Source organism: Pan paniscus, chromosome 2 (assembly GCF_029289425.2).
Source record: "Pan paniscus chromosome 2, NHGRI_mPanPan1-v2.0_pri, whole genome shotgun sequence".
Classification (NCBI taxonomy): Eukaryota; Metazoa; Chordata; class Mammalia; order Primates; family Hominidae; genus Pan; species Pan paniscus.
The window spans coordinates 126,188,574-126,209,356 of NC_085926.1; the positions used below are offsets into that span (position 1 = coordinate 126,188,574).

At 51.5% G+C, this 20,783-nt stretch overlaps 1 protein-coding gene across 5 annotated transcripts in view; it reads left to right on the plus strand.

Moving 5' to 3' along the window:
* The window catches only part of EEFSEC (eukaryotic elongation factor, selenocysteine-tRNA specific), a 255,691-nt gene that overhangs the window by 110,072 nt on the left and 124,836 nt on the right, over positions 1 to 20,783 (plus strand). For 4 of the 5 annotated variants that reach the window (XM_003829395.4, XM_008954758.4, XM_034957299.3 and 1 more), the window contains exon 4: positions 425 to 589. The exons of the other annotated variant lie outside the window; for it this stretch is intronic. In XM_003829395.4, the coding sequence (XP_003829443.1) occupies positions 425 to 589 (165 nt within the window). The remainder of the gene's footprint in view (positions 1 to 424; positions 590 to 20,783) is intronic. 5 annotated transcript variants of the gene reach the window in all.

Consider the following 20,783-nt stretch of genomic DNA (forward strand, 5'->3'; position numbering starts at 1 on the left):
GGTACCTAGGGGCTAGATGATGAGGAGTTTTAAATTCTGAAGGCATCAGGAGGCTGGGGAAATGCATGAGGCCAGGGAGCAATGCGACAGGGTGTCCTTTAGTGGCTACTCTGCTGCAGCATGGAGGGCCTGGCAGGACAGACCATTGTAGCAGTCCCACGGGAGAAGACAGATGAGGCTTCTCCAGGTGCCCTTTCCTTCAGACTGAGCGGAAAGAGCTGAGAGCATGGCAGAAGCTTGGAATGCAGTCAGGGAGTTAGGTGGTTTTGATCTCCTGTCCACCTTGCCAGGGCATGGACCTCTGAGCTGAGTTCACCTTGGCAGCCTTGATGAACTGCTGGTCAGCCACATTCTCTGCCTTCCTCTGCCCTGCCCCATCTGGCTCCTCTCCCCACGGACTGTGGCACCAGTTTCTCTTTTCTAGCTCCTGACGTCCCAGATTTCCATCCCAACGAGAGACCCCTCGGGACCGTTCCTCATGTCTGTGGACCACTGTTTCTCCATCAAAGGCCAAGGCACTGTGATGACAGGGACCATCCTTTCAGGCTCCATCAGCCTCGGTGACAGTGTGGAGATCCCTGCCCTCAAGGTCAGTCTTACCTTGTCTTCCCTTCTGGCCTCCTCGCTGGCAGCAAGGGAGGGGGACTGTCCGTTTGTCTGTTCAGCTGCTGAGCCTGCTGCTGTGCCTGCCCTGGGACTCCCACTGCCTGCTCCACCCCACCTCCCCTCTGGCTGCCTGGCCCTGCCCGGCTCCAAGTCTTTCACCTCAGATTCTAGGACTGCTGCTCTCCCTAATTCTCATAGCGCCTGTTTATTGGAGGCCTATGATGTGCCTCAAGGAGGTGTTCCCAAGTAGGTGTTCTGTGTAGATAAAGAAACTGAGGCTCCAGAAGGTGAGGTGGGCTTGAGATCACATGGTTAACAAGTGGGGCTGCTGGAGGGGAAACCTCCCTTTCTGGACACTGGCTGTACATCAGGGTGGCAAGTATGTGTGGAGTTATTTCTGGGTACCTTTTTCTTAACCACAGTAATTTCAAATTAAACATGACGTGAATCTTGTGATGCTCAGAGTCACAGAATCTGGAAGAAATCCAGGTTGGTTTTGCACTCCTGGTGGCCATTAACAGATGCCGCATTATTCTTCTGAAGACCTGTGAGAAGGATGACTGGTTGGTGCCTTCCCATCACCCCTCCTTCTACTATGATGGCCTGGCTCTGATTTAAAAGATAGTGCCTTGATATTCCCCTTATTTAGAAGGCATTTTTAATAGTTTTACTTTATGCGACAAGAGAAACTTACAGCCTCATTGACTGCCCTCCCCTTCAACAAGAATGAAAGGTAGGGAACACATGCTACTTAGAATTCGTGTGAGACCTTGCCTGGAATGCTGGGGTCCAGGGCAGTTCTCTAATCCTTGAAGGAGCCTAGAGTGCAGGGAAGTGGAGGTGCTCAGCCCTGTGGACTCAGCTAGCTGCTAGAGAGGCTTGGATGTGCATGATTTCAATTTGCATGTTAATTGGGAATGGCTACCTGGAGGCTGTATTGAGGCATTTTAAGGTTGTCTGGCTCACTAGGTGTGTTGGTTAAGGTTCTCCAGAGAAACAGAACCAATGGGAGATACAGATATCTAGGTATCTATAGATACATAGGTAAAGATACATAGATGTAAATATGTAGATATCTGTATCTCCTATTAGTTTTGTTTTGCTGGAGAACACCAACTAATGCACCTAGTATTAGATGCAGATAGATAAATAGATATGTTTTTTAAGGAATTTGCTTATACTAATATAAAACCTGGCAAGTCCAAAATCTACAGGGTAGGCTGGCAGGATTGAGGCCTAGGGAGGAGCTGCAGCTTGAAGGCCATTTGCTGGCAGAATCCCCTCTTCTCTGAGGAGGTTAATCCTTTTGTTCTTAAGGCCTTCAACTGATTGGATGAAGCCCACCTACATTATAGGGGTCATCTGCTTTACTCAGCATCCACCAATTTAAATGTTAATCTCATCTGAAAACACCTTCACAGAAACACTCAGAATAAAGTTGGAGCACTGTGGCCCAGCTAAGTTGACACATAAAATGAACCACATCACCCGCCGGGTGAGAGGGCCATGATAGCAGCACCTGGCCTGAGTGAGGGAAGTGGAGAGGGTCCCTACTGGCACCCATGTCTTGCGTGTGCCATCCCTCGTCTAGAGCAGCATGGTTGGATATAGGGAAGGGGCATTTCATGGAGGGCAGGCATGAACAGGGTTCCCCCAAGTGGAGGCAACCTGAGGTTTCAACCCCCCAGCTCATTTTACAGCAGTGTGTCTATTACTTCCTTCTGCAGGGGCCAGGGGTATTAGGGAAGAGTCTCCTGACCAGAAAGGACAAAACAAAAGAAAGGACTTGGCTCTGGCCAGGTTCCAGAGCTCCTTGGATCTAGTGGGAGGAGTCGAATGGCAGGGCCCCACCATATCCAAGGAGCCCTGGAACCTGGCCAGAGCTGGGTGTTAGGATGTCCCCCAGACACTGTGAGTCACAGTCCCCTCCTCTACCTGCTGTCATGTCCTCCTCTGAAGACCATTGGTCCCAGAAAAAGACCACTTGAATAAAATCTAGTTTAAGCCAGGGACTAAAAGTGCAAATCTTCAAAAATAAAGCACAAAAGTGTAAAAGTAGATTCAGTTTATATTTAACAAAATTAAGATTACTTTGGTGACTGTTTGCAGATTCTTTGCTAGAACAGAAAATGAATCAGTACTAAATTTCTTTCCAGTCTCTGTGCTTCCTAAGTCAGACCTCTGGGGGCCACTCTGACCTGGCATCCCTTCCACTCTGGGAGAAGACATGCTTGCAGCTTGGGAGAGGACCTGGGAGTATGAAAGAGGTGTCAAAAGAGGGCTCTCTGGGGGGTGGGGTAGACTTTGAATTGGGGGTACCTGAGGTTCTAGAGGGAGAAAAAGGTTTTTGATAAGAGTCAGTGGCTGCAATGTTAGGGCTGAGGGCATGGAGAAGGGCTGAGGCAGAGAAGTCAGCAGTGGTAAGGAGACAGGGATGTTCGAGTGGGGTCCTGTTCTGAGCTTTTTGGCCACCCTCTTTGTCCTTATAAAGGTGGAACTTGCCTATCAGGATGCCAGTTACTGATCTTTAGTACTTGGGCACATGGCCGGTGCTTGGCAGATACAAATTTAATTCTCCTTTTACTTTTGTGCACCTGTTTTTCCCCAGCCTACTTTTTAACACTTTTGGTGTCTACTGCCTGATGATCTAATTTACTAGTCAGGAAAAGCAGAACTTGTAAGCAATGTACTGAGACATTTGGCTAAGGAGATTTCTAAGCAAACTGTGAAAGATGCTGCCTTGTTTCTCCATTGATGCTTATAGTAAAACATGAGGGAAAAGGAATGAATTGAGGAAGGAACTGTTAGCAAACAGAAATCAGCGCTTGATGATTTGGGAGGTTCTCAGTCCCTCTAGATTGCAAAGGATGTTAAGATTAGGAAATTCACTGCTGAGAAAGCATACCTTGGAGAGAAGGCCAAAGGTGAGCCTGGACAACCTTCTGTTGAAGAGAGGAGGTGTGTGACTCACAGATCCAAGCAACTTAGCAGCAGCCAGAAATAGAGATGGACTTCTATAGCAAGGTTATGCGGAGAGCCGTCTTGGCTAATGGCATGGACCCCTTGATGTATATAAGAGACCCTCAAGGGTTTTGAGAATGTTATACCAGCAAGAACACTGGACTGAAAGGGAGAGAGACTTGACAAATGAATAAAAAGCTGTCAGACTTCTGGGATTCTACAGACAAGAAACAGGCTGATAGAACAACTCAGCTACAAACACATGTTATCCTTCAAAAACTAAAAAAGGAAGAATGACTCTGAGAGCAGGGCTCTGGAAACAGAAGTGAGGCTAGGGGAGTAGCCACAGAGGTCAGTCTCAGGTATTGAAACCTCATGGAATTTGCCCTGCTGTGTTTTAAACTTGCTTGGGACCAATGAACCTTGTATTTTTTCCACCGTCTCCCTTTTGGAATGTTAGAAGTAGGTAAATTGTTTTCTAGGTCCACAGATGGAGAGGCATTTTGCCCCAGGATAGACCATATCTAGAGTCTCACCCCTACCTGATTAGGTGACTTACATGATGACATTAGGAACTTTTTGAGCTGATGATAATTTAGATGAGATTTTGGACTTAGAGTTAATGGCCTAATGGACTGAGAGTTTGGGGGATGTTTGAAGAGGTGAATGTATTTTGCATGTGGGATGGATGTAAATTTTGGGTGCCAGAGGGTAGACTATAGTAGGTTAAATTATGGTCCCCCAAAATATGTCTACCCAGAACCTCAGAATATGACCATTTTGGAATAAGGGTCTTGCAGATGTAATTAAGGTAAGGATCTTAAGAAGAAATCATCCTGGATTAGGGTGGGCCTTAGGTCCAATGACCAGTGTCCTTATAAGAGACAGACAAGGAGAAGACACGGAGAGTCACAGAGAGAAGTCCATATAAAGACTAAGGCAGAGATTGGAGCTCTGTTGTTCCAAGCCAAGGGGTGCCCATGGTTGCCGGAAGCCCCCAGAAGCCAGGAGAGAGGCATGGAGATGAGTCTGCCTCGGTGCCTCCATGGGAACCATCCCTGCTGACACGTTGATTTGGACTTCTGGCTCCAGAACTGTGAGAGAAGAAATATTTTGTTGTTTTAAGATATCAAATTTGTGGTAATTTGTTATGGCAGCCCTAAGAAACTTATGAATTTTGCATGGAAAGGACTGAAATCAGAAAAAGCCTTAAGTCCTTTCTGATCCTGTCAGGTCCCTTAACTCTGAGCTTTGGCTTCCTCGCAGGGAATCGCTGCCCCTGCTCACCATCTTGGGCTTCTGGGGGAAACATGTCAGAACCATTGCATACTGATGGCCAGCACTGCCCGTTCCTTTCTTTCCTGGCATGCCCATCCCACAAGTGAGAGAACCTAGACCTGGGGAACTTAAGCAACTGGACAGCAGAGCTGGGACTTGAAGTCATTCATCCAGCTCCAAAGACCCAGCCCTGGCCATGTGCCCTGCTGCCACGGGAGCCCCAGAGGAGATGCCTGGGCTGGTAGTGGTGCCTCTACTCCAGGGCAGGGCCTGCAGGCCCCATGGCAGTTCTGTGGCCATGCTGCTGTGCTTTGCTGAGGCCTTGCCTGGGCTGCGGCATGTATGAGAGCCCATTGCAGCAGAGCCTGAGGTTCAGAACTCCTGACCTCCTCTCACCCCTGCCCTCTTCCAGCCATGATTGGTGGCCAGTGCCTATTGGGCACCGGGACATGGGGGGCCATGGCCCTCTTTCCAAACACAGTGACATCCCTGTCAGATTTCACTAATAGACTTGGACACATCTGACCGCTTGAACTCCCTTGGAGGCAGGGCACAGCCATTCCAAATAAACAGTCACATTCCCCTCCCAGCCTGGGCTGGCCTGCGGAGCCTGCCATACCCTGGCCCCCGTTTCTGTTGCCCAGGTCTGTTCCCAGCTGGGGCCAATTAGCTGAGCAAGAAAATGTTGGGGAACAGGGAGTGAAGGAGAAAAAAATTCCATTTAGTCCCTAGAACAGTTTAAAGGCCACTTATCCTAAGAGTCACCAGCTTTCTGCTGAGGCATTTTGACTCTCTCGATCTTCAGCCTGAGAAATCCCTCTGATAAGATTTGATCTTCGGGGTTCAGGCTAGTGATGTTTCTGGTGATGATTGGCTATCAGGGTTGTAACATCAGAAACTGTTGAAGCCACAGACCATGGGGAAAGAGAGCAGGGGCTGGGAGTGCAGAGGGACTCAAGGCAGGCATGTACCAGCTCTGTGTCCACAGGCAAGTCAGTCAACCTCTTCGTGTTTCACTGGTTCAGCTCAAACTTGGGATGACCCCTGTGTGCTTGGCTCTGTCCAGGACCTCTGGAAGATGGGTCAGGGTGGTGTGGTGTGGACTAGGGATAATGTATATAAGGTTCCTGGCATCTAGGAGATACAAGCTTTAGCTGATACTCTTGTCATGTTTATTGTTGCCATTTGATATTATTCTCATGTAGAATTTTTGTTGTGGGTTCCGGAAGTAGTAAGTGGCAGGGCACCTTCCTGGGTGTAAGGTCCTGTTCAGGGCTACTAAGTGAGTTATTGAAATGCAAATATGCTTTGCGGACCCCACTATGTGGACCCCACTATGGTCCACTATGAATCCAATCAATGTTCTGATAATGATGACACACATTATTAGATATATTTGGATACCTATTTAGTTGATAAAGCTTTTACGGAAGAGTTCAGAATTTGATAACATAGTCCTCCCAAATCAAGTCTATATTCAGATTGATTTTCTTCTTCATTGAAAACCCCCCAGAAAGGGAAAAGAAAACCTTAAATACTGGTAGGTGTTTTTACTTTTACCTTTGCCTCTGCTCTTTGAAGCTAATCACAAGGGTGAGATAAGATTATGACATCTGGAAAGAATCCATTTTCTTGCCCAAACAAGCCTGCAGTCTTGACTCTTCCAGATCTGCCCTTCCCCCACCTCCAGCAACGCTGTGCACTCCCCTTCCCAGAGGAATGCTGCATTGCTTCTCTCCTTGGAGCCCTTCCGGGCTTTCCCCTACCTGCAGTATGCTCACTTTCCAGCACAGCTCAGGGCTCACATCCTCTGGGTAGAGGTGTGCCCCGTCCTCTGTGCTGCCTGCTGCTTGTATTTGTCTTTGTGCCTGCATCTCCTGTGGACCCTGGTCTCCCTGGGGGCAGAAGCTGAGTCTCCTCCATCTTTGTATTCTCGGCATCCATCCTGGGCTCGGCCCAGAAAATATTTGGTGAAAGGAATAATAGGAAAAAGCCAATAAAGGAAATAAACAAGTTGTTTTTCAGTAGGATTTTGATTGGAAATAGGTAATGAGTGACCTGAGAGGGCTGTGTTTGGAGTCACTGCTACCCTGGGGCCATTTACAGAAACCCAGAGCTGGGCAGCCCCCCACTTCCTGCTGGGGCTGTGCCCCTGTCTTCAAGGCTGCATCCTGATGCTCCATCAGTAAGCAGCAGTGGAGATGCTCCCTGTGTCCCTGTGCTGCCTCATTCTGGGAGCAGTGACTGTGAATCAGGTGCCCGAGGCTGCAGAGCTGGCTTTCCAACACCTGTGGACATCGGCTCTCAAGGCTGAGCTCCCTCTGCTGCCATGTGTTTTTATCTAGAAAATATTGAGTGACCTTCATCCTGAACTATTTTCTGTTCCAGAAGATACATAAAGGAAGGCAGTTTCTGTGCATTTGATGTTTCATGGTTGTCTGGCTTTTGGCAGTGGAAGCTTATGGGATTCTGCTCTCTGTGCCCATGTGTGGTGCACCAGATGCACAGGGTTGGAGCTCCCTGGGAAGGAGAGAAGGCAGAGAAGGAAACCAGGAAGGTTTTGGGAAAGCCAGAGGAAGCCATGCTAGGCCCTTTGAGCAGATCAGCCCACCCTTGGTTGTCGCCCTCAGGAGGGACCTCGCAGATCAGGCCCTTCCTCTGCAGCACCATGGCCACTGCTCAGGTTCAAACTCCCGGGCCCTGCAGGGCCGCTTCTGTGGCATGCTGCTCCTCCCCTTGCCTCCCAGGTCTTCCTCTTGAGTCCAGCCCAGCCCTGCTGACAGAAAAGCCTTATTGCTGTCCTGCTCATCTGTCTGTGGGTCCTCATTGTCTCCAGGATAAAATCTAAAGTGCATGGCACGGAAGGCAGAGCATAGCTCTTCATTATCACCTCTCCAGCCTCAGTATCTTGTCTTAAAGCCTCATAAGACCTCCCACTGCTCTCTGTGTATCAGGCAGTACTCTGGTTTCAAAGGACAGAAACCCAACTTCAATTGCCTTAAGCAGGATAGGAAACAGATAGGCTCAGGGCTGGAGACGTCTGGATGTCATCAGGAGTGCTGGCTGGCTCCAGAACTGGCTCTGCCCTGTCGTGTGTGGGCCACACACTCAGGTGGCACCTTCCCTGGCATAATCCCCACAGCTCTGGCTTTCCATTTTCTCCTTCAAATCCAAGATGCAGTGCTACTTGTGGTTGACTCCTGAACATTACGCTATCGAAGGATCCGTCCTGGCAGTGGAACACCCCTCCCCTGGCAGCGGCTTGTTACCTGACTCTGGCCAATGATATGTGAAGGGACATCTCCTAGGGGTTTGGGGAAAAGCTTTTCTGCTTTTTGGAACTCAACAGGAAAAGACAGCTTTTCTCCTTCACTGGACATTGAAGGGAGGAAGGATGTGACACCTGGACTCAGGGGCTGAACGGCCACCTTACTCCCAGCCTGGAGGTTTGCAGAGGCTGGGAGGCAGGAGAGTTGCCCAGAAGCAGAGCCTGCACCTGAGGGCTGCTGTGTGTCTGCCCCACCTCAGAACTTCGTGTATTGTGAGAGCTCTGTCTCCACACGGTTCCAGTCAGGGCTATCTGTTACTTTTGGACCAAAGTATCATTTATGATATGAGAGTAAAATGGCATCTCTTTCCTAGCTGTTAGGAACACAATTAAGGAACAGGCTGCTCCTGGCCTGGTTGGACGGGAGCTCATCCCTGTGGATGAGTACAGTGCTCTAATTGGGCTGGCTGGGTTACATGTCCACCCCTGGAGCTGGAAGGGACAAGGTGGGAGGGATGGTTCACTAAGAAATTTGGGTTACTCCTAGGAAATGCAGAATAGACGTCAGGCAGGCAAAACTGAGAGGTATCCACTGGCTTGGTGCTCCCCAGTGTCCACACCATCACAGCTCAGGTGCTGGACACAGATGGACTATGTTTGAGTCCTGCCCCGTCACTCACGGGGCAGTTACCTCCCCTGGCTTCCTCCAGAGGTTGTCATGAGGATTTGACAAGAGCCACATAGTGTGCTTGCAGCAGGGCTTGACGGAAGCCTCACTGTCTTTATCACCACCCCGTACAACTCTGCATCTTGTCTTTTCTTTAATGGGCCTTTTTACTTGGCCCATGGAGTGCAGAGAGTTGGGGTGGGGTGGTCTGAGCTCTGCATTTCCTGCCTGCACCCAGGACCCCAAGAGCCTCTGTGAGGTCTTGCCTTTCTCCTGGCTTGAGGATTTGAATCACACCTGCAGCCAAGTTGTAATATCCTGTTGTCTCCCTAAGGAGGCACAGCTGAGGAAGGACAGTCCCAGGCAAAGATGGAAGGTTGACCTCACAGGAGGCAGGGAACTCAGGAAGACTTCTCTCTGCAGGTGCTGTTGTCAGAGATCAATGCTCAGTGTCCTAAAGCTCTGGCAGGTTGGAGGATGCTGCCCCTGCAGGCCTTTTTCCTGTGGAAGCTTGGAGCTTGTTCTTAACCCCTAAACCCCAAGTGAATGGCATGCCCTTTTCCATCAGGCCCCTGAGAATCTGTTGCAGCTAGACGAACTGCTACCAGCATGTGCTTCCAGAAGCGGATGACTGGCTGGAGTCCTGACCTGCAGTCAGCTGTCCAGGCAGAGGGTACAGCCAGCTTCTTGTGCTGAGAGTGGCCTGGACCTGTGACAGTGGGTCTGTCTGCACTCCTGATAGGCCTAAGCATTTCACACAGTCTTCTGCAAGGATGGCACTGGGTGGCCCAGGCATGGTTGGAGCAGGGGAGAAATGGCAGCTTTAACCCAAGTGGTGTCTTCTTAAGGAAGGGGAACCTGTTTCCCTTTAGTTCTTTCATGTGTGGGTCTCCTTTAATTTCTGAGAATGGCTGTTTATGCTGAGCGTCTATATGTAGAGATGGTGCCAATACCCACTGCACACACTGGGCCCAAGGGGCCTGATTGCTCAGATGCTGGTGGATAAAGAAGGCTGCCATGTCTGGCTTAGTTGGGGTCAAGTATTCTCTTAGTTTAGCATTTGATGGTTTGTAGGAGCAGTGAATTCTGAAGTGGAGTCAGGGATTGCATGGCATAGGGAGTGAGCCCCAGTGTGGACAACAGCTTGGGGAGTGTCTGTTAGCCATTTTCTTGCATATACCGGGTTCTGCTCTGAGACCCTTACATATGTTCATTCTGGGCTTTCAACAACATTCTGAGGAAGGTGCGATTGTCCCATTTTATAGGGGATGACACAGAAACACAAAGATGTTAAAAGTTTTCTTCAGGCTAATCAGCAAAGGAATCCAGATTCAAGCTGTGGCAGCCAGAGTCCAAGACATGTGCTCTTGACCCTGCCTGAGCTCCCTGGTTGGGTGTGAGGAGGCTGCAGAGCCCCTGGGACCTGCCCCTGTGACATGAAGCAGCTGTGGAGATGGCCCAGGGCACCTCCAACTCAAGGTTGCTGGAGCTGCTTTTAGAGTTGCTGATTCATGCTGCCTTATCCTTCTTCATGGCTTTCAGGGGGCCTCATTTAAGAGGGTGGCTGGAGTCCTGACCTGCAGTCAGCTGTCCAGGCAGAGGGTACAGCCAGCTTCTTGTGCTGAGAGCAGCCTGGACCTGTGACAGTGGGTCTGTCTGCGCTCCTGATAGGCCTAAGCATTTCACACAGTCTTCTGCAAGGATGGCACTGGGTGGCCCAGGCATGGTTGGAGCAGGGGAGAAATGGCAGCTTTAACCCAAGTGGTGTCTTCCTAAGGAAGGGGACAGGCAGGAGTGGTGCTGCCCCACTGCTGAGGTAGGCCCCCTTTATAGAGATGCCAGCTCAGTCTGGTCGTGCTTGGTGTGTTTCAAGCCTGGTATAAGCATCTAGAGTCCCACTTGGGCCCAGGTTGACCTGCAGCCTCCCAACCCTTTGATGGGGCTCTAGTGCCCAAGACCACAAATCAAGCCCTGCCCCAGCCCAACCAGGCTCCTCAACTGCAGCTTCCTGCTCTTAGGCCAGGTGGATGTCTTAGGATTCAGCCTCTCCCCTGCTCACCCCAAAGCCTGAGTGCAGCCACCACTCAAGCATACCCTGCCCTTTCCAGCTGAGGGGCAGTGTTACAAAGAAGTGACAGCAGGGCTTCGAGAGCAACTGGGCTTGGGTTTGTACCTATGTGCTGGCCCTGTGAGCTCAAACGAGTTCCCTGAGTACACTGAGCTTCAGCGTCCTTGTCTATCAGTGGGGTTGACCACGCTGCCTTCCTCCGAGTCGCAGCAAAGGGGAGGAGGAAAGGGGCAAGCTGCTCTAGAGCACGCACGCATGTGGGCGCAGTCACCACAGGAAGCCTCAGCCCCTACACCCTCTACATGGAGCCCTGGCAGTCAGGCAGCACTCAGTGGTTGCTGGGGGAGCAGATGTGGAGGTGCCAAATGTGGCGCGGATAGGGAGTGTGGCTGGCCTCTGGACATCCCCTGTAGAAGCCACATGTTGAGGGAGCCTAGGTCGGTGTGGGCCCTGGCCCAGGGTGGCCTCGGGACACTCCCAGGGCAGCTGTAGCACCCTACAAGTTGTCGTATGAAAACCACTCTAACTTATACGTGCTTTTGGGTGGAATTAAATGAATTTTATTGTTTCTAGGACAAGATAGGGATTTGATTAGAAACAACATTTATGGAATGCCAGGGCTGGTTCCCATCCACTGTGCCCTGCAGGAACACAGGGTCTTGGGTCCCAGGCGTAAACGGCCAGCTGTGTGACTGTGGCAAGACACACCCCTCTGTATGGCCAGGCCACCTTCTTAAATAAGTAAGAACAGCCTTCAGGTGGGAATGGTTCTTCCCGAGGGCCATTTGCTTTCACAATCTTGTTTACCTTCAGTGGTCAGTTAAGTTTCAAGGGGAAACTGTGACTCAGGCCAGTGGAATTGTCAGATGCAGAAGCAAGGGGTGAGATGGATGCGGGCTTGCTGGAGTTACCGAAACTTGTATGCCTGTAGGCCTCTGGGGGTGCAGTCATTTCCTCCCTCTAGCTGTGGGCTGCGGTGCCTTTGGAATAGGATGCGCATGTCATCGAGGGGTCTAGCAGTGACCTGAGGACTGGCAGGACCTCGATACTGGGGCCCAAAGCGGTTTCCTCTCCTGGGAAATGGGTGCCCAGCCAGTGTCAGAGCCCCAGCTGGGAGTGGCCTTGGTGCAGAAAATGCTGTGTAAATGGCAATTGACAGTGCCAGGTTGTGCCCAATGCAAGCATGGGTGCTGCCTGGTCCACAAAGGAGTATCTGGTCTTTGACTGTCTGAAGACCACTGCCTTTCTGGGTTGGAAGCAAGCTCTGATTCAGATGAAAGTGTGGCCATGCAGGGCTGTGTGACCTCAGCTTGCACACCCATGAAGCCAGCCCTGCCCACAACCTTTCCAGATACTGTTGATGCGTGTCATGTCAGGGACTGGAGTCCCTGACAGGTATCAGAGCCCAAGCTGGCCCTGGGGGAGCCCTTAGTGGGGCTGGGGTGGTCAGGCAGGCAGCTGTTTCTTCATATGGGGAAGGCACTGGGTGAACATGGCTTCCAGAGTGTGGTGGGGGCACTGGAAGGGCTCCAACCCTGCTTCCCAGGCAAGGCGACTGAAGCTGAGTCTCAGAGAGGGCAGAGGGCTTTGCCCAGGCATTCTGAGCAGAAGGAACAGTATGTGCTAAAGCCCAGAGGCGAGAGAGTGTCTGGCATGACTGAGGTAAACATGGAGCTCCTTGCAGAGAGTCTGAGAAGTGGGGTGGTTGGTAGGTGGTTGTGGTCATCTCTGAAAGGGCAGTAGGGAGGATGTTTGGAAGGCCGAGTCTAGAAGATGTTCCAGCTGGAGTCGGGTCCTGTAGGCCACGCCTTGTGATGGGGAAGCACAGCTGCACCCTGGAATCAGGCAAGAGAGCCCCTCCAGGGGCCCACAGGGTCTCGAGGCTCTTGGGTGCCGCTGCTCCCCACTCCGCCCCCTCATGCCCTGCCAGCCTGTAAGTCCCAGGACCCTGTGCTTTCACTCCAGCTTTTCCCCAGGCCCCTTCTTGGCCCTCCTCGCCCTCCTGGGCTCAGTCCCAGGATCAGCCTCCTGCACAGGGTGGGAATAAATCCTGTAGGCAGCCTCTGCCCTTGACAGTGGAAGTCAGGGCTGCCTAGCAGGGTCTAATTCATTATTTCTCACACTCAGCTGGGGGTTAGGGCGGGTTGCTTGAGATTCTTGTTAAACATTCTTGGTCCACCCCGGGTCCCTGAATTCCAGTCAGCAGGAACCAAGGAATTAACATTTGTGACAATCAAATCATCCAAAGGGATTCCCTTTATTGGCAGTTTGAGGAAACCATGGGCTAGAGGTTGGACTCTGAAGTTAGACAAACCTGGCTCACGTCCTGCCCCTGATTTGTCACATACTGTGCAGCCTGGGTGACTTAACCTCTCTGAGCCTCAGCTTCCTTATCCGCAAAACATGGAAATGTTAATAACAGAGCCTGCTTTGTAGAGTTATTGTGGGAAGGAAAAGAAAATAATGATTTTACATCAGTGCCCAACATATTCATTCAGCGCATAGTCTTGAGCACCTACTATGAGCCAGATGCTAGGCTAGGTCATAGGAGTAGAGGGTGAGTAAGGCAGGTCCCATTTCTGTTCTTACAGTTCACCTTCTACCAGTAGGGGTATGAGTTGGTGAATCACCTTATTTACCTTACAGTGAGGCGATTGAGAATGGGAGGGGTTCTGTAGGCCAAGAGAGCTCTCTTGGAGGTGGAGATATGAATATCTTGAGCAATGAAGGGGTACAGCCATTCAGAGGCCTGGGAGAAGAGTGTGGGAATGCTGGACACATTCTGCCACCAGGAGGGAAGGGGAGACGCTGTGGGACAGGCAGGAGGTCAGCAGGGCTGGAGGCCAGGGCATGCATCCAGGCTAAGCACAGCAAGTACTGGGGAGCCTGGCCTCCCAACCTCTTCTTGAGGAAGCAGACCCTTCTGGGCAGAGTGGCTCTGCCTGCCCCCTCTCACCCTCTGGCCTGGCACCTCAGGGAGGGCAGACCACACCTGCAGTCTGTGTCGGGCCCCTCACTGCCCTGGCATCACTCTGGGGCTCTGCTGGGACTTTCTTGTTTGTTTTTAAAGGAAAGTTGAGTGTTTCCTGAGTGTGCGTAAAGCCAATGTACTACTTAAACTGAGTATTTATAATTCTTTCTTTTAAGAAATAAAACAATAATAAAATACCATAAACCTTGCTTTAATTATTCACAGGTGTCAACTTGTAATTATCATGGGGAAAGGGCCAATGAGATGCCTTATTTAAAAAAGGCACTTGCCTGCTTTTGTTTGAAGTTTTGCTAAAATGCTTCATTATAACATGTTCTTGTTTATAAATAAATTCCAGCCTTTCAAAGTTTGGGTGTTTTTTGTTTTTGTTTTTGTGTGCGTGTTTTAAAAGTATTTAAATGAGATGATTCTAGATGAGGGTGATTCACAGAGTGAGCCAGCCAGAGCTGTCTGTGAGTGACAGCTGTGGCTCCCCTGCCCTCCTGGGGCAGCACAGCCACCTTAACTTGCTGTCAGCTGTGGTGTTTGTGAAGCTATCCATTGTGGATGTGTAGATTAGGGTGAATCCCGATTTGTGTGCTCGCATTTGCCTGCCTGCTGGACTTACTGCCTGGCAGACAGCTCTGCACGTGAGCACATGTGCACATATGGCCTGAGATGGGGCCTTCCCAGGACAGGGGAGAGTTCTCTGAGGGCAGATAGCAAGGGAACCAACCTGGGCTGAAGTCAGGGGAGGCTTCTCAGGTCCGAAGGAGGAGGAAGACTTACTAGGAGAAGATGAGCAAGGTGTGGGTAGAGAGGATTCTGGGCAAATGCAAAGGCCCCATGGTGGGAGAGAGCCTAATGTGTTTGAAAACCTAAAAGGAAGGCATTTGGCATCTGGACTGGAGCCCAGAGACAAATGTGGGGTGAGAGGTGCTGTAGAGGTAAGTGGCACCAGACCATGCAAGGCCAGTTCAAGTTCTGTCTATTCTCATGACGCAGCTGGTTTTGCAGGGTGGGTGATGTAGTGTGTGTGCAATTTATTTGTGTGTTTGAGGGAAAGACAGATGGTTTGGAGAACAGATTTGAGGGGAGCCAGGACCTTTCTGGGGACTAGTGGGGAGGCTGTTGCCATAGTCCAGGCAGATTGAGGTGGCTTGGATCAAGCTGGCAGCAATCCAATGGGCATTAAAGGCATTCAGGAGATGGAATTAACAAGGCTTTGTGATGGACTAGATATAGGGACAGTGAAGGGGAGAGGCATATTACCGATGGACCCCAGATCTCTGGCTTCAGTGACAGGCCAGGTGGAGGAGCCGTTGGTGAGAGAGAATCCAGAACAATCTGGAGGGGAGAGTGAACAGAGCCAGGAGTATGGCTTGGGCTTCACTAAGTTGGGGACGTTTGGGGAACCCACTTGGAAAGGTCTAGGAAGCAAGCTGACATAAGTGTCTGAAGCTCAGAGAAGTTTGGGATAGGACATATATTTGTGTGCTGTTGGTGGCTCCAACCTTGGTAGTTGGGGCCTCTGGCTAGAAAAGAAAAGTTAAAAAGCAAGCTTCAGCTGTTTCATCTAAAGTTATAATTCCGATGCTTTAAAGGCTCCCAACCCTCTTCTTGTTCATGGTGGGGGAGCCTTCCTAGTTGTGAAAGGTTAGGGTCTGAGTGGCTCCAGCTTTGGCATATTAGGGTGCAGGGGAGGATATTTCTAGGGACACTCTGGGAGAAGCTGCCCAGCCTGCATGGTGCTAGTGCCAGTCTGCAAAATCTCCAGGTAACAGAGAGGGCAGGCCCCTGCCCACCCCCTTGCAGCCTCCAATGCTGCTGCTGCGGCAGCTGCTGCTGCGAAACAAACCAGGGTGACTGGGCGGAAGGTCAGGAGTTTAAGAGCTTGTTTGATTCAAGACTAGGCTAAAAGACAGGAGGGGAGTGAGCTGGTTTTCTGTGTGGATCCTGGTATTTTCTTTTGAGTTGGGGAGGAGAGTGGTGGGGCAGGGAGGGAAGGCCAGCTGCCAGAGGGAACGCTGCCAAGCAGAGCGCAGCTAATGTGAACCATACGGCGGCGTTGGGCAGTGGCGGCCATCTCCCGCCCAGCTTAGTACAGCCCTTACTGCGGGCAGGGGTGCAGGCAGGCAGGAAGGCAGCTCGGGCTGTGCGGCCACTTAACCCTTCCAGTGCTGAGCTACAAGCAGGGCTCCTTCACCTCAGCACATTGATGTTTCAGCCAATAATCGTCTGTCCTGGGCACTGTAGATGTCTAGCAGCATCCCTGGCCTCCACCCACTAGATGCCAATAGCACCCTCTCCCAGCTGTGATGACCACAAGTGTCTGCAGACATTCTAAATGCCTCCTGGGGGGAAATTATCCCTGGTGGAGAACCAGTGGCCTAGAACAGGCGGCCCCCTCAGCTGCTGGGCCTGCCTGGACTCTGATGGGCCTGCACCCTTCAGGGGCCCTGCCCCAGACACACCACATCCATGTTTGGAGTGCTGCCTGGGGCTGAGCATGTGGGGGTCGTTTTCCCATGAAGCAGGCAGCCATAGGGTCAGAGGGGAGACGAGACCTACCCAGAGTTGTATGCCAGTAGGAGCCAGGGTCCAGGATTGGTGTTGCTCCACACATTCCCTGTCCCCCTGCTCCCAGGCATGGCCCCCATCAGTTTCTGTGGTTTTAAGTGGGAGGTGTGCAGCCTGCCCCTGACTGGCTTCCTGGGGGGACTAATTCCTATGCCAGCCTTCTCTGCCTATTCAACATGCAGTTGCCCAAGGGAACATGGCACGGGTGTTTACCACACTGTTCTTATACCAAGAGTCAGTGCACACGAGCTCAGTGTCCAGCGATGGGTCTGGTTCTCTAAACCGTGCGATACCACGTGCCCATCGAACACGATGGTGCAGATCTATGTGGAAAGACCACCATTAAAATCATCAGATCCGCGAGGACAGAGACTTTTGTCAGTCATGTTCCTGGGCCCTTAATAAATGTCCTGTGAATAAATAAAATGCTATTTGCAAAACCAAATCTCAATATGTATGATTTGGTCCCATTATGTAGGAAAACTGTCTGCATATGTTTGTATACAAATGCATCAAAAAATCTGGAAGGAGACAGCAAACTGAGAACAGTGGCTGCATCTTGGAGGAGTGAGGGAAAGTGGAATTTAGAGGGCTGAAAGAGAGCTTTCATGTTTCAGTCTATTTAATTGGTGTTTAAATCTTTTACAACGAGCTGGTATTCATCTGTTTCTTGTGTGGCTTTTATGAAAGAAAAAATATAAAGAACTGGAAAAAGAGCAACTTTTGTTCTGTCCTTCCCTGTTCTCTCTCACCTCCCTTGTGCCCTCACTCGGCTTTGGCCTGGAAAGTCCGTTCTCTGCTGGGGAGGCCTCTGTGTAGGGAGCCCAGGGGTCTGGCCTGGCACTGTTCTGCTGAGGGCCACCTCCTTTTCAGAAAGCTGGAATGGGCCCCTCCTCCTGGCCCCTGTGCGTGGATGCCACTACTGGGCTTCCCTGTCCTCCCTGAGCCCTCCAGCAGCTCCCTGGCACCAGTTGACATTTGCCCTCCACATGGCAGTGCCCTCCTTGCCTCTGTACGGTCTTCCCTCTGGGCCCTCAAGCTGGGGCTCGCACAGCAAGCGGCAGCCTCTACTTTACTGGGGAAGCTCTGGGCACCAACCCTCACCCCCTTCTCCTTCACTAGCCACCCTGCATGATTCCCCTCCCAGCTGTTTCTGCTCATTTCTCTGAAGTTTTCAGCCGTTTTTCTCCTACTCACTGTTTTTTTTTCCCCTCCACACTCCCCTCCTCGGAGATGCAGCCTGAGGCTGAGGCCGCATTGTTTGGTGACCTTCCCTGCTGTCCCAGGCTGCCTGCACATTATCATATACAAATACTTTCGTCCCTTTCACAGCAGCTGCCATCTTTGCTGACTCTTTCATTACCCCCTCCGCTTCAGCCTAGGCAAACAGGTCTCTGCAGGTGGTGACAGTGATAATTTCCTGTCCATGGAAAGCCTGCTCTCCCCGCAGCACCATAGCAGGAGCTTCTTCCCTTTAACAGGTGAGGGGAATCCAAGGTCCAGAGAAGTTAAGTCACGTATTTTAAATGTGGATCGGACCCTCCTTCTGAGCATACTTCTGTGCCTGTCCTGTGAGCAGCAATGGTTTATAACATCCCTGGAGCTGGCCCCTAATTTGGCTCCTCCATGGCCCAGCTTTCTGCATGCAGCTGCTCTGGGGTCCCTAGGAGTGATTGCAGCCCCTCCAGGGTCACTTCCATTTTAGCTGAGATTTGGGGTCTTGAGAGAGAAGGGGCCTGATGTGGTGTGGCAGCCTCCATCCAGCCCACTTCTGGTAAGAGTATGTTCCAGAAACTTGACTTTGTATGCAGAGGTAGCCTGGGTAAGTTGGGGATGGGGTGGATGAGGATGTGAGACATGAAGATACCAGCCTCTTGGAGGTTCTAGAATCCCAAAACGCCAGGCAGTAAGGGGTTTGGGCCTGGCTCCAGGAAGTTCCTGGAGAGTTTCACCAGGATGGGGTTTGGCTGGGTCTCACTGTCTTCCTGGATGGACCAGGGAGGACAGAACCAGCATGCCACCTCTGGGATCCACTCCAGGGCCTGGCTGGTTCAAGCATGTCCTAAGGACAGATAGGGGAGGAACCTCTGAGGCAGGCACTCAGGGGTCCTCCTCTGGGCCCTGTGCGGGGGTTTTGAGCCTTATGGCTGATGGGGGCCTGGCGACTTGCACTCTCCGGTTCTCAGCTGTTTTGTAGTTGACAGTGTGTGGGAAGCTGGGGCGTTCCCCTGAGTTAGTGGTGGTCGTGGGATCTGAGCAGGCAGTTGCAGACCTGATCCTGCTTTGGCTCTGGAGCCTGAATGGATTTCTGACAGGAGAAGCTGAGGCTGTCCAGCCTGCCTTGGGAACTTGGCTGCTTCACCAAGTGGGAGCTCTGAGACTCTCCCACAGGTCCCGTGCTCCCCACGTGCCCTTACAGTTACCTGCCCACCAGGGCCCAGAGGAGGGGCTACCTGGAGCAAGGGTGCCTGGCCTGGGCCTCTGTCTTCCCCTGCTGTGAGCAGAGTTCTCACCTCCTGACCCCGACTTGGTCTAACCCTGTGACCCACATGAAATGCCAGCCACTGGTGGTGGGAAGTGGGTGGCTGGTCTCTTCCAAGCCAGGAGTGCATCAGCTCCAGCCTCCTTCCCCGCTGCCGGCCTCGGTTCACAGGGAGCCCTTTGAGGGGCTTTTTGATGTGCACCATGGATGTTTGGCTTGACCAAATTTGTTTGCTTAAGCATTGCTCTTGCCAGTTCATTCGGACCTTCTCTTTCTTTTAAAAATATGCTGCTTGCCAAAGGTTATTTTGGATCTGTTTTTGTTTATCAGGTAGAATTGTTCCAGCGCAATTGAAAGCAGACCCACATGTTGACACGCACTGGAGCTGCTTGCCAGGACACGTGCACATGTGCACACGCGCACATGCAGAATATGTGGCAGGCATCTCATCGTGAGCCCTAGGGTGTACACAGCTTAGGAAGGGGGACTGGGGAAGCTGCCCATTTCACCGGGGACTTGGTATGTGAAGATTTTCATCATCTAGGTGCCAGCACTGACAGACTTCAGGTGGGGAAAATCTAGGGACTGTTACCTCCTGGGAGAGGCAACCTGGTGAGTCTGAGTACCTTGGGGTTAGGCTGGCTCTGCCGCTGGTTGCCTGTCATCCTTCCCTGCTCTGGCCTGGCTTCCTTCTCTGTGACTGATCTCCCGACTTCACAGGCTTTATGCCAGGCTGTGGCTGACGGCCTTCGGGAAGCAAGCAGGGCTGGCCAGAAGTCGGCCAGAGTGAGGGACTAGAGCGCTGGGCTCCATACAACTGTGCCTCCCTTTTAAGTGAGTAGCCTTTTCTTGGGAACACGGTTGGGTGCTTCCTGCCAGGAGGCCTGCAGTGGATTTCTTCTGAAAACACAGCTCTTTCTCCCCATCAGGACCTGCTGTGTATAAGCAGGCTGCTCAGAGGAGCCCTTTCAGGCACTGGCTTTGGGCCTTGCTCCCTTGCCCCTTTGGGGCCCTGTGGCACCTGGAAACACACAGAGGGACTAGGCGGTTAAGGCTCGTCCTCTTTCCCATCCCAGGACAGCCCAGCAGAAAGCTTGAGGATACTGATTCAGCTCCAGGTCTCATTGAAGGGAGGACACTGTGTCCAGAGGGGTGGCTATGTTCGTTCGTTTGATTATTATTAGTGATAGTAACCAACTCAGATGAGCATAAGGAAGGAAAGGAAATTTACTTGCTTCCACAAGTGAAAAGTCAGGGTACTCGTGCTCCAAGTATGATAGTGTGGGGCTTGGAAGCTGTCAGTACTGTCTCCTTCCATGCACTTACTTTGTTCTGTGTGGCTCTACCCTCCAGGCAGCCCACGTCTTGTGGAACCCTAGGCAGCTCCAGACTGGCCCCTGTGCTTCCATCCAGTTCCTCCTGCCCAGCAATGCTGCACAAGTGCTGAGATCTAGCCTTGTCCTGGGGCCGAATTGGTATAGACACTCAAGCACTGTCTCCCCTAGGAGTCAAGTGTCACCGTTAATGTCCTGGCAGGTGCAAGCCCCAGCTCTGCTGGCTCATAGGGCAGTCCACACCTTGGCAGAACTGGGTGTCCTTGTGGCTGGTGACATTTGTGTGAGGCTGCCCTCACCCCTGGCCTGCAGGAAGAACCCCTGTTTTGTTTCCAGTCTTAGACCAACAAAGGCATCCACACTGGGGAACTGGGGGAAGCTAAATCAGCACCTGCCCAAATGGGAGAGGGAGATCCAACATCTTAACATTATCTTCAGATTTTAAAAATGATACATACTTCTCCTTAAAACTTCAACACTACTAAGAAGGAGGTACATGTACCCTTCCCCATTTGCTGGAGAGCATGGGCGCTGCCATGTATCAGCCTCCCTCCAGCAGTTCCTGTGA